General features: G+C 39.4%; 1 protein-coding gene across 1 annotated transcript; it reads left to right on the top strand.

Moving 5' to 3' along the window:
* Positions 1 to 1,264: 1,264 nt before the first annotated feature.
* Positions 1,265 to 11,290, top strand: LOC145766492 (Golgi phosphoprotein 3-like). Its single transcript, XM_082578218.1, has 5 exons — positions 1,265 to 1,281; positions 6,312 to 6,431; positions 7,644 to 7,854; positions 8,479 to 8,571; positions 8,942 to 11,290. Exons 2-5 carry the CDS (start codon positions 6,316 to 6,318, stop codon positions 9,386 to 9,388), a joined length of 867 nt encoding a protein of 288 aa, XP_082434344.1. The 5' UTR covers positions 1,265 to 1,281; positions 6,312 to 6,315; the 3' UTR covers positions 9,389 to 11,290.
* The last annotated feature ends 723 nt before the right edge of the window (positions 11,291 to 12,013 follow it).

The raw sequence follows: 12,013 nt of genomic DNA, 5'->3' as shown, positions 1-12,013 counted from the left end.
TTTACAAAAGTAGCGCGCTACCGCTACTCGGGCCAAAGTAGCGCGCGCTATCGCTACTTCTTCCGCTACTTTTGTCTAAAATTACACTAGGAAACACTCGTCCCTAGTGACGCAAAAATGACCTTGAAAACGAATGTTATCATTCGTTTACGCTGTCATTTTAATGTCATTATAGAAAACACATTCTAAGGGAAATTTATTGTTACGCATCTTTCAAAAACACGAGCATTTCAAAATGAGAGTCACTAAGACCTGCCCGCTTTGGCTTAAGCATATCTTTTCCAACAGAGAAAAGTCTTTCCACCGCAGCACTGGAAGGAATGGGGGTGTTGTATATTTTAATGAACAGATGTGGGGGTGTTGTATCTTGGTATTCGAAACGCTCAAGGACTAGGGGCGTGAAACCAGAGGGGGAGGTACCCAAAAAAATAGTATATCCAATTTTATTTTGATAGATATACTAAATCTAAGCTGTATACCAAATTTTAGGTCAAAATATTGAAAAACCGTTCATTAGGGGCAAAAAATGTGATTTTTGACCCCAGCGAGGGAATTTTTTTCATAAAAATTAATTTGGGATATAAAATCTGACACAGTTGAGGGAATCAGTTGATTTAAAAGTGTATTCCTACTCATTTTTCAGCAATGAATCCATTTTTGGTGGTTAAAATCATCTATCTCATGTAGAAAGGGCCAAAACTTAATTTTTCTTCCAAAAATACTGAAAAAATACCCCTCAAAAAAAAAAATATTGTAAAAATCTTCTTGCTGTGCCCCCCACATCCCAATTCCAGTATTTTAAGCCCTTGTATGGGATGGTCAGAATAAATGCAAACATTTTGGTGCAAGAAAAAGTGAAAAAGCTCTTGAAATGGCCAAATGGTGCCATTTATTGTACACACGCGAGAATTTGAAAATTTGCTTCATTACATAGCACATAATTAACACATAATATATATATACACAGTATATTGAGCACAAGGATAGACTATAGCCTAGTCAGTGTTGTGTCCCAGGGGTGGATGTTCTTTCCCAATGCATGTGGAAATTCAAGGGTTTGTATTTGACTCCTTTTTTGTTTGTTTATTATATTGATGGGGGGAGATTGAGAGATTAGCAGGGGATTATATCAGGTGTTTTGAGAAGACCATTCACCTCTGATGTGTCCCAATATTTCTATGTTGCCATAATGAATGTTTATTGTTTATGCATATCAGAATTATGTTCATATTTACTGATATTTAGATCAGCAATTGTGCATGATATTGATACACTTAGAAGGTAGGTTTTGCTTTGTTGAATAGAGCTTCGATTTCTTTGGAATTTTTCAAACAGATTTTGTTTGTTCTACCAAAGTCCCACTTTCCTGTAATAATAAGCCTTTTTCCATTTTCATTTGTAAGGATCTGTTCTACATCAACTTTGTCACCAACTGGTTTTTCTGCATGTACCCAGTAAACATTCTTTTCAGAGTCCTTTCTCACAAGATGTTCAATATATACTATAATCTTTGGCTGAAAGCATATCCTTGAAGTTTCCAATATACCAAACTACAGTATCTCGTTCCCACCATAATGTAGCGCAAAGTTCATTGGTCTCAAAAAGAGAAATAGGAACAGGTTGGTGCGAGATTATTGCCAATGCTTCTTCATTGGTAGGCAATGCTACATGAGCAGATGATATTGCTGTGCCATAGGAACCGCCTAACAGTATGCATAAATTTTCCACCTTTTCTTCAATTGAGATTCTACTTTGGCGATATAATTCTGGATTAGATGCGCGTTCATGAGGATGAGTGTGAATAAAGAGTGCTAGTTCAGTGCATAGGCGCCGGGTTTTGAAAATTGCCGGGGGGGCAAACTTTCTAGCCGACTGATTGCTTACATTCAAAATGCTGATGTTTGTTTGTCAGCATTGATGTTTGTTTGCGTCTATCTGCCATTGTATATCGCCAAGATTTATAATGTAGGCTCAGGCCTCGAAATTCACGGCGGACATATCGGCCGTCGCAGCATGTGATGTCCGCGGGAAGTAACATCGAGATCGGCCGTCGCAGCATGTGATGTCCGCGGGAAGTAACATCGAGATCGGTAATATATGTCCGCCGAGAAATAGCACAGGAAGTAGCGATACAAATCGTCATTGCATAGCACGAACAATTGTTGCGATAATATATTTTCCAGCGCATTCTAGCGCGCATCTAGAAAATGTGAATCCTGTATCCCTTAGCTTCCATTCAAGGAGGAAAACTTTCGATTCTTACGTTGCTTCAACGATTGATGACATTGAATCAGCGTAACAAAGGTGAATTCTTCGCTAAGAATCGATAGGAGTACAGGTACTTCTACACTAATCACGCGCAATTTAGTTTAAGTTTTACCTCACAATGTCTGGCTTTGATCTCCGAATAATAATGGTACGGCAAGGTTGGTTACTAAATTAGATTATACGAGTAGGCTATTACAGCAAGATGCAACAAAACTTGTTAAGTTTTGGTATTACAGTAAGAAAGAAAAGACCCAAGGAAAATTCAGTTTCGCTCACATGACACGCAAAAATAAACTTACAGAAAAAAGCCTGTAAAACTTTGCACAGCGGAAAATAGTAGCGTTGGTGTAGAAATTTTCCGACTCCTGCCCAAAGCATTGTGACCATGGCGATCTATACTACTGGCCATCCCAACGTGGCAACAGCCAAATAATGTGGGGGCCTATACGAAATTTCAATTTACCGACTGAGATAAGTGTTACAACATGAAATCAGCAATTTTCATTGGTCAAGTATTGTTTTTTAGCCTAAAAATTACAGTGTAAAAATTAGCCTATACAGTGCCAAAACGTAATTAACATGTCATATTATTAAATAAGTGGCAAGAAAGCAGGACAATAGCTACATGTTAAGAATACCATGAGAATCAAGATATCAACAGAATCAAGGTACACGAAATCAAGAGTGACCCAACTTTCAAAACTCTCTTTCAAAACTAATTATCCAGAAATGTTAAAAAATTCGTTTTCTAATCCAGAAGTATTTGTTTTTAGTAATAATTCATGCAAAAACGCCTTTTTTACGCCTAATACCTGTTAGTTGCCAAAACTTAATAGGCCCCCACATTGTTTGGCTGTTGCCACGTTGGGAAGGCCAGTAGTATAGATCGCCATGATTGTGACGCAATAAGCTACACGACCATGTTCGGTGGAAGTTAATCAGTTATGTGACGTATTGACCAGCTACACGGCGCTTTGACTCTTCAAGCGCAAGTCGTTGGTCTGATGAAAGCCTTTTAGAGTGACTTTACTGATTTTTTAAAAAGCCTTCTAAAACCGTAGTTAGAGTTCTGAAATGGCGAAGAATTATTATCAAGATAAAGTGATCAAGCATGACGATCGACGGCTAAAACTGGTGTGTCCGCCGTGAGACTTAATTTGTCCGCTGAGATGGCTGCTCAGACCGGACACGTTTGTCCGCCGTCAACAAAAACGAATTTCGAGGCCTGTAGGCTACTTCGAATTATATGCTGGTCACTTTGAACTTTAGCTCTTAATATGAGTAGATACTAAACTGAGCAAACTGCTCCTCGTTATTGACACTTCCAAGAAAAAAAAAGCGGAAGAAATCAAGAAAAATGTTTTTCAATCATTGTTTGCTTCAACGGAACCATGCTAGCGTTTATCAGCTACCGTACTTCTGTTTCTTTTGTTATCTTAGGAGCAGCGCTCTTGTTGCAACAAGTAGATCTTTTAATTGAGATCGATCCGCAATGAAGGTCAAACTAACGCAAATCTGAACTTATAAACATTTGATTTAGGATTTTTTTTTAATAATTTGCGGGGGGCAGCCACCCCGAGCTAAATTTACGGGGGGGGCGCCGCCCCCCCGGAGTCGGCGCCTATGGTTCAGTGCATACAATTGATTTAGTATTGTCTGGATGTTGTTGGAGCACAGCCAACAACTCATATTTGGTTGTGCATGGACCATTCCAGCTCTTGCATGAAGTGAGAAGTTTTGTGATGTAATCAGTGTGCTTTTGTTTTTTCTCACACTTCTCTGCCAGTCGCTGTTTTCTCAACTGCTCTTGGGAATCTGACCATTTGATACTCATCAAATCAAGAGCTGATTTCACAGCTTTTGCACATTCTGTGATTTTGCACGTTTCTGTGAGCCAGTTTTTGCCAATACCATATTATTTCTCAAAGTCTGTCTATTGTGTGTACGGTTGCGAAATTTTGCTGTTTCAGAGTAGCGGCTGAACATTGAGAGCTGCCTTTCGCATGGTAAGTTGTTGGTTGTAGCAGAAACAAGAATATCATCTGGTATCAGTGTTAAGTCAGAAGCCCTGGAGCCTTTCACACAGTTTGGTCCTGGGAAACCATATTCCCTTCCACATTGGCGTTGGAGACATCCAGCACTTCCTTGACACATGAGATGGTACAGTTTTTGCTCCAGCTCTCCACTCAGGCAAATCTCCTCCCACTTTGATTTAACCTCATAGTCTTGGAGTAGAGTCAACTGGTCTTTTAAAAGCTGCTCATGCAATGGCTTTAACAGAGATTTTAGCTGCACTGCATCCAACTTTTCTACACAATTTATTAGAGGGAATGTAAGGTGTTGTCCAAAGTAAGCAAGCATTCTCAATTCAGTGATGAAAACATCACACTGTATGTAAATACGATATGCTTGAGCCAACATGTTGTTTGCTGGTGTTTCATCCAAAAGCTTTTCAAACAAGGGCAATGCTTGAAGTAATCCTGCAGCACACAAACCAAGCTTGCAAAACCTTCTTTCAAAGTATAAGACCATTTTCTTCTGTTGATCATTTTGGATACTTCAAGGAGATGCTTTCAGCCAAAGATTATAGTATTGAACATCTTGTGAGAAAGGACTCTGAAAAGAATGTTTACTGGGTACATGCAGAAAAACCAGTTGATGACAAAGTTGATGTAGAACAGATCCTTACAATTGCAATTATAGAGCGACAATAAATAAAACCATTACATTATTATTACTGCTGACCTTCTTGGTGTGACTTCCATCGTGGCGGCAGAGAGATTTCCAATCAAACAATTTGGCCAAAAGTTTCAGCTGTTTGCATTAGCTCAAGAACCTAGTAGCCTCTATTGTAGTAGGCTTCTCTTTGGCTTGGTGGTAGCTTTTCCAGTGCAATTATTGCAACAAATAATTACTATTTAATTTGCAAAAGTTTTTATCGCTCCTTTCATTTTACTTAATGTTAATGCTTTGGTAGAGAGTATGCTTTTTTGAACCATGGACATTGGACAGGCAAAACAAAGTAACTTTAGCAGGTTAACATAATGTATTACACACAAAACAAAATATATAACATAATGACTCAAACATTTTCGACACGTATGTGTGTCCTCAACTCCTTATCAGGAATTAAATCTGCAATATACATAAAATGAAAAATTTAAAAAATGAAAATTGGTCAAATTTATCTTACAATTTTTCATTTATATTGCAGATTCAATATCTGATGAGGACACACATACGTGTCGAAAACATTTGAGTTATTAATTATGTTATATGTTTTGTTTTGTGTGTAATACATGTTAAATCCGCTAAGGTTACGTTGTTTTGCCTGTTTATTTAATGCAATGGAAAAGTTTTTGACATTGTAAACTCCAGTATGTGCGTTCCTACTTGCAATTTAAGAATAAAGTTACCACATTGACTTTGTGCAAGGTTGCACAGAATCAAAATGAGATGATTTTCTTATTACAATTAACCCCATATTGGTGGTTAAGTCATGACTTGTGAAAAGAATTTTTTGTTTAAAAAATACTTGCAAGTTATTGATTGTTATGCATAGTCATAAGCTTATACATCTTAAACTAATGCTTGCAAGTTGCACCGTGTGAGGATTTTTAGAATGCTAACTAGCACACAATGCACAGCACTGTCACAGATTAGGTTACTGTTATACTGGACAGGCTGCAATTATCAAATCATTCATATTCAAGTCGATGTTGAATGAAATGTGGAGTGTTCTAATCCCTTCCTCTATCATTTACTTAGTGTATGACTGATGCTGTACTACAGTACTATGTTGCATATATGCCTGATGCGGTGCTTCATATTGCTTCCTATTATATCATTGTTTATGTCATTCGTTTGTTTCTGCTTAGAACATTATATGCTGTGCAGCTGATTGTCTTGTTCATTTGTTAAGTAACTTGGCAGCCTTCTGCTTTGAATTCTAGACTATCATTAATTTTTGTTTTTATGTTTCTGTTAAATTATTTATTGAATTAAGAAATCATTTTAACAATTTTTTTCATCTTGTTGAAAAGAATAATGGCGCTTAGAAACAACGCAAGTGGATTGGTACAACGACGTACAGAAGCAACTATTGCAGCAGCCGCTAGCATTAGAAACAAAAGTGATGATGAGCATGACAGCGAAGAAGACAGGTACGTAAAAGTCGTTTAGATGAAAACATCTTGCAAAAGTAACAACCCCAGTGATTAGTAGTTAATTATCCACTCAGGCCGCAGACATTGCGAGACACAGCGAAATTTAAAATGTCATCTACTAAATTTTCTATTATCTTGAAAATGAAAAGTGATGCAAAAGCAACATACAGTACTTGACACAAAATTTGATATATATATATATATCCTAAAGAATGTAATCTACAATTGAAGGTGTCTAATATACTCCATGTTCAGTTTCATGTAATAAACATTGACAAAGTTAAAGCAAGTGGCAATGAAGCGTAACTTTGACAAATTAAATTTAATTAAACACCTTTTAACCCTATCTTAGTACAAGCTGTTTTCGTATGTGTAAAGTACGTCACGGGCTATCTTAGCTCCGTGCTAATAAATCGCTAATAGCGAGAGCTATGAATATCACAGAGCCAAAATATTTTACAAGATAATAGCCATGTGTATTGTAAAAGTATGGTAAAAATGTGCGTATAGAAATTAAATTCTTACCCAACAAATTTATTCAAATAAAGTGTTTGACATTAAAAAACGTCAGAAAGGCGGTTATTATTCTAATTTAACGAAAATATCTTCAAAATTGAAATTTTTGAATTATAACATGAAGTAATGCTAAACTAAACAAAAAATTACTTTCGCTCATAAATATAAGGCATTTTTGGACGTTTTTACATTTCAAAGTACTTGCACTAACATTAACATATACATTATACAACTAGCATTGCATTAAAATTGAAAACGTCTCGCCACCTGCGACGAAATGCTTGTTGTGAAGGACAGGAAGGTAGAAAAATGACCAGGTTGGGATTAGAAAGTTTGCAAACAATAAAAACTAAAAGTCAAGAAATTTCTAGCATATTTTCTTCTGTGAAATATTTCACTACTAGAGTGGGGCGTCGTAATAAAACCCCGTGTCGCTACAGATAGGGTTAAGACTTAGCCTACTTATCAGTGCAAATTGCTTATGATGTTATTGAGCATTCCAATTCTTATCACGTTATTATTTTGAAAAACTTCAAAACTTTTGCTTAAGGCTTTCTAATGTGGATATTTGAATGATCTACTAAAAAATAAGATGTGACATTTTTTTTAGTTTCAAGTGTGTTGTTTTAGACAACATACTTTTGTTTTCGTGCAAGTTTTACGGTTATGCATCATTTTGTATCTTTTGGTTAGACAAGACGAAGGTTCGGACAAAGACATCAGACTAACTTTAATGGAGGAAGTTTTATTGCTGGGATTGAAGGACAGAGAAGGCTACACTTCATTCTGGAACGACTGCATTTCCTCCGGGCTCCGTGGGGCGATCCTTGTGGAGCTTGCCTTGAGAGGACGCATCCAACTCGAGAAGCAGCAAGTCAGACGACGCTCGTTGCTATTGCGAAAGGTAAGTGCTTGAAAACTTGCTCCGTCGTGCTTGGAGGAGCTACGAGGCCAATTCAATTGTACGGAGGTTAATGAGTGGACCGTGCTACCTCAAGCGAGTTAACTTTCCGATTGTTTTAGTTGGTTTTGATTCAGGAGGACAAGAGTTACGCTTACTGCATCATTGTTATTTCACACAAACAGTCAAACACACTCGAACATTTACAAGCTGTTTGCCATATCATACAGTTATCGCAACCCACAGACTCCCAAGTGTATCATGTTTCCCATAAATGTTAGGGTAACTACGATATACGCCCACTTTTATTTGCCCCACTTGTGGCATGCATCACTTTGTTGCAACTTGGGTTTATGTTTTATCACTTTTTTGTTGGATTCAGGCTTATGCCCTGCAACTTGAAGATGTAGATTAAGTGAACGTGAAGCCAACCTTCGTGTCTTCATTAATTTTTTTATTTCGTGTTTTATTTTGTGTTTTTACTTTCATATGATTAAGTATCGTAACAAATACACAAGATCGTGATTTCGTTAGGTGTCAAACTGTCTCCCCACCCGGCATCATGCAGCCGATACGTGAATGTAAGTGTTGACGTTGTGTCACTGACTATCTTCGTTTCTTGCTTAGATCCGGTGCAAGAATGAGACGCCAACCGGTGACGTCATCCTGGACGAGGCGCTCAACCATGTGCGGCGAGGCGGAACGGACGAAGGCGTTCAGGTGAGTTCAGGACATGACGTGCAACTTTAAAGATCCAGTGATGCACTCATCTCATTTATTGTAAGAAAAAGTTTCTCACACGATAAGAATCATAAAACCTAACCGACTGGAAGTTGCCTTTCGATGACGACAGAAACTGTTCTGTTTATGTGGTGTAGTTGCTTTGCTATGTTGTGTAGACATCGTTTGCTGTGGTAAAGGGTGCAATCCATTGTGTCTTATGTGACTTCCCCATAATGTTCAATGGACGGAATGTCTGTATCTGTAGTGATGTTTACAATTCTGGCAATCGTAAAGGGACTGGTTTCGCTTTAACTGTGTATCTATCCCCTCCATTCTGCGATGTCTGTGATCGGTTTGTTCCTTGCAGGGCTGGATTGATCTGCTCTCCGGTGAGACGTGGAATCCATTGAAGCTTCACTTCCAACTGCGCAACGTTCGTGAGCGAATCGCCAAGAATCTTGTCGAGAAGGGAGTACTTACTACAGGAAAGCAGAACTTTGTCTTGTTCGACATGACCACTCATCCCTTGTGTGACGAGACAATCAAGTCGAGACTCGTCAAACGAGTCCAGGACGCTGTGCTCTCCAAGTGGCCAAATGACGTATCGAAGATGGATCGACGTACCCTGGCCCTAATCTACCTTGCTCATGCCAGCGACGTACTGGAGAATGCCTTCCAGCCGCTTAGTGATGAAGATTATGACATAGCCATGCGGCACGTGCGCTACCTGCTGGATCTTGAAGTTGAAGACCAGGCGTCGAAGAGTGACGCCAACGAGCTCCTCTGGGCCGTCATTGCTGTCTATCTAAAATGATTACTTCACTTGCTGGAACTTAACTATCTGCTTCCGTATAGATTATATTTATCTCGTGGGGATTTCAAGGGTTTGTCAATTCATATTCAAGTAAATAAGGCGCGAGCTTTTTGCGGTGGCCGCTTCGCCCTTCTGTACGTTTGTAACATTCTTATCCTTTTCACTTTCGTGTGTGCAATGCCGACAACGTGATGGCGTTACATGTTTTATGAGGGATGTTAATGGAGCTTTAGAAGGGAATGGTATATTTGAATAATCCAACGGTTCGTTTGTTTTGTGACCGATAGCGCTTTGTAGTTATCCAGTCAGTTCCATGCATCAAATATTCATGAACCACTGAATGCTGGCTCGTACGTATTTCCACCAACGCAGAACAACAATCATCATCGTATAAACATGAGGGGATCAAACTCTGTAAAACAATTCTCTATCTTTCACGAAGTTGGAATGAGCTTCCCATGAGTGGTTGCTATGAAACTCTCTGAACGACATGGAGTCATCACTTTGCATTTTTGTGACCACACACAATATGGCCGCCACTTCCACGGCCACTTATTTGCGTCCTCATCAGTTACCCACATGATTGAAGGCATTCCGATGTTGTGACAATACTAATTGCGTTAAGAAAATCTCATCGCTTGCTTTAACCTTACATATGAAAAGTCATAACCTAGGTAGTTCGCCATGCTGGCTTGTTTGCCACTGGGTGGCTTCTAGCGCACCGAGCCCCCTGGCACATCGGCGTTGGGGTCACCGTCGATTCATTGATGTTTCCATCTCTTCTACGATACGCGCCAACCATCTCAAGCCCCGTCGCCTCTCCACGTATGGCAGTTCTTTCATTTTTCCCCTCATCCAACCAATGTCGCTGTTTTGAGCTATGGACAATCCGTGCTGTGACAGCACGCTATCGACTCGCACTCCGAAAGAAACCCTTAATAAAGAAGGGAACGAAAAAGCCCTAAAACTTTGAAACATAATGCTTAGTATTTGCTATATCCATTATATGCATGTATAAACGTGTAATGTCAATTGTGTTGATTTGTTCACAACCGATGTATCATCGGTGGTTTCACATTAGACACTGGCGAGAAAGTGTTCATGGAGTTGTAGCTTAATCGTAACTCCTGCCCATTGATACCGAGAGCTAAATATTAAGTGAAATGGCTCTCTCGAGATGCAAATCAAACATTGTTGATCATGCGCACTGCGCAGGTCTGGGGTGACAAGATAAGCCCAGTTCGACTCCAGATCCTGGTTATGGCTTGTCCTTTCCGCTCCAAACCTGTCACCATACTAAGGATCACTGTCATGGCCACCACATGATTAGAAGTTATTTTGTCACTAACCCACTAACTTATCATTGGCATATTGGTGACGTATGTAACCTGGTGCTCTGTCCACTCAGCTCTCCCCGCCATTGGTCATTTGAGGCACGTCGCTTTGGTGGCACCTCACAATGTACAGTTTGTGTATTTTATTGTACTGTAGTTGCATTGTTGAGTTTGTATACAAATCATTTTGCTGTTCCTGGATTTTGTGTATATAATCCATCAAAGGCCTTGCTTGCGTTCGTTTGAGGGGAAGGCGCTGCAACCCCCGGCAACGTTTCCAGACTTGATCAGTCACTATTTTGTACATTTGCTTATCGGAAGATTGTAGATTGTTTTTGGGTCCTTGTTTTCGCTACAAATAGTTGCTTTCTCCATGCGATGTCATTGTCAATCAAACTTGTTTGACGTCTCGTTTAACTGAGCCACATGAAGTTGCTGTAAAAATACAAGTCATTCTTACTCTGTAAAACTATTGCACGAAGCCTTTGAAACATTGTTTACATTATTGATTCTGAAGAGTTGGTCACAGTTGAATTTTTCGCCGAGAAACAAGATATTTGTAAAGTCATTGTGGTTTTGTGTCTGCGCTTATCCTGAGATCATTTCATTCAGGGATCTCAGTGCGGTGGAAAGAGTTGGCTTGATTTTGTTGAGAAACTTAGAAGTAGCACTTCAAGCTGTCTTGATGTAGCAACGTTGTGAGCATGATTTCCGCTCAATCATACGAATGGGGAATGGTCTCTTGTGAATGTGGTGCTGAATAACAGGTCCCATCAAACCACAGCATCAACGACTGTACCATGCTCAAGCCACCCAACAAAGTAGAAGATCTGTGTCTTGGATGATGAAACCTGACTGCTCTCTAGTAGCCGTACAGTGTATTCCGAGAATATCGTCAAGTTGGGTTGGTGAAAGATTAGACCCTCGGTCTCACAAGCTCAAACAAGGAAGACATTTTCTTATCGTCCATAGATTCCACTGGTTGCTTAGCGAGATCATCACAAACATTTATCTATTTTCGATCAAACCAAAAATTAGATCAGAAATTGTGCGCTTTTGAAGCGTTTGTGAAGGTCGCCAGAAGGCGAATTGAGGGGCAATGAACCGCGATAGGCACCCCCTCCCTGCAGATGACCAGTAGCTGGAAGTCCCCAAGTCTATTCTCGGGAGCAACACCTTAGATTGGTTTAATCTTGCATAAGCTTCAACCACAGACAAGAGTTGAAGTAATTTGATTTTGTCGATCAAGGTAGACCAAAACCCTGCGTCATTCACACTGCAGCTGATGAAT

Source organism: Aplidium turbinatum, chromosome 3 (genome assembly GCF_918807975.1).
Source record: "Aplidium turbinatum chromosome 3, kaAplTurb1.1, whole genome shotgun sequence".
Taxonomy (NCBI): domain Eukaryota; kingdom Metazoa; phylum Chordata; class Ascidiacea; order Aplousobranchia; family Polyclinidae; genus Aplidium; species Aplidium turbinatum.
Note: the sequence above shows the minus strand (reverse complement) of the source record. Positions and strands in the feature narration are given on the sequence as shown.

Excerpts from the sequence above, each read along its gene's own strand:
- LOC145766492 (XM_082578218.1), top strand. The coding sequence starts at position 6,316 with ATGGCGCTTAGAAACAACGCAAGTGGATTGGTACAACGACGTACAGAA. Across the intron at positions 6,432-7,643 it reads CATGACAGCGAAGAAGACAG|ACAAGACGAAGGTTCGGACA; the intron begins GTACGTAAAAGT and ends TCTTTTGGTTAG. Across the intron at positions 8,572-8,941 it reads GAACGGACGAAGGCGTTCAG|GGCTGGATTGATCTGCTCTC; the intron begins GTGAGTTCAGGA and ends TGTTCCTTGCAG.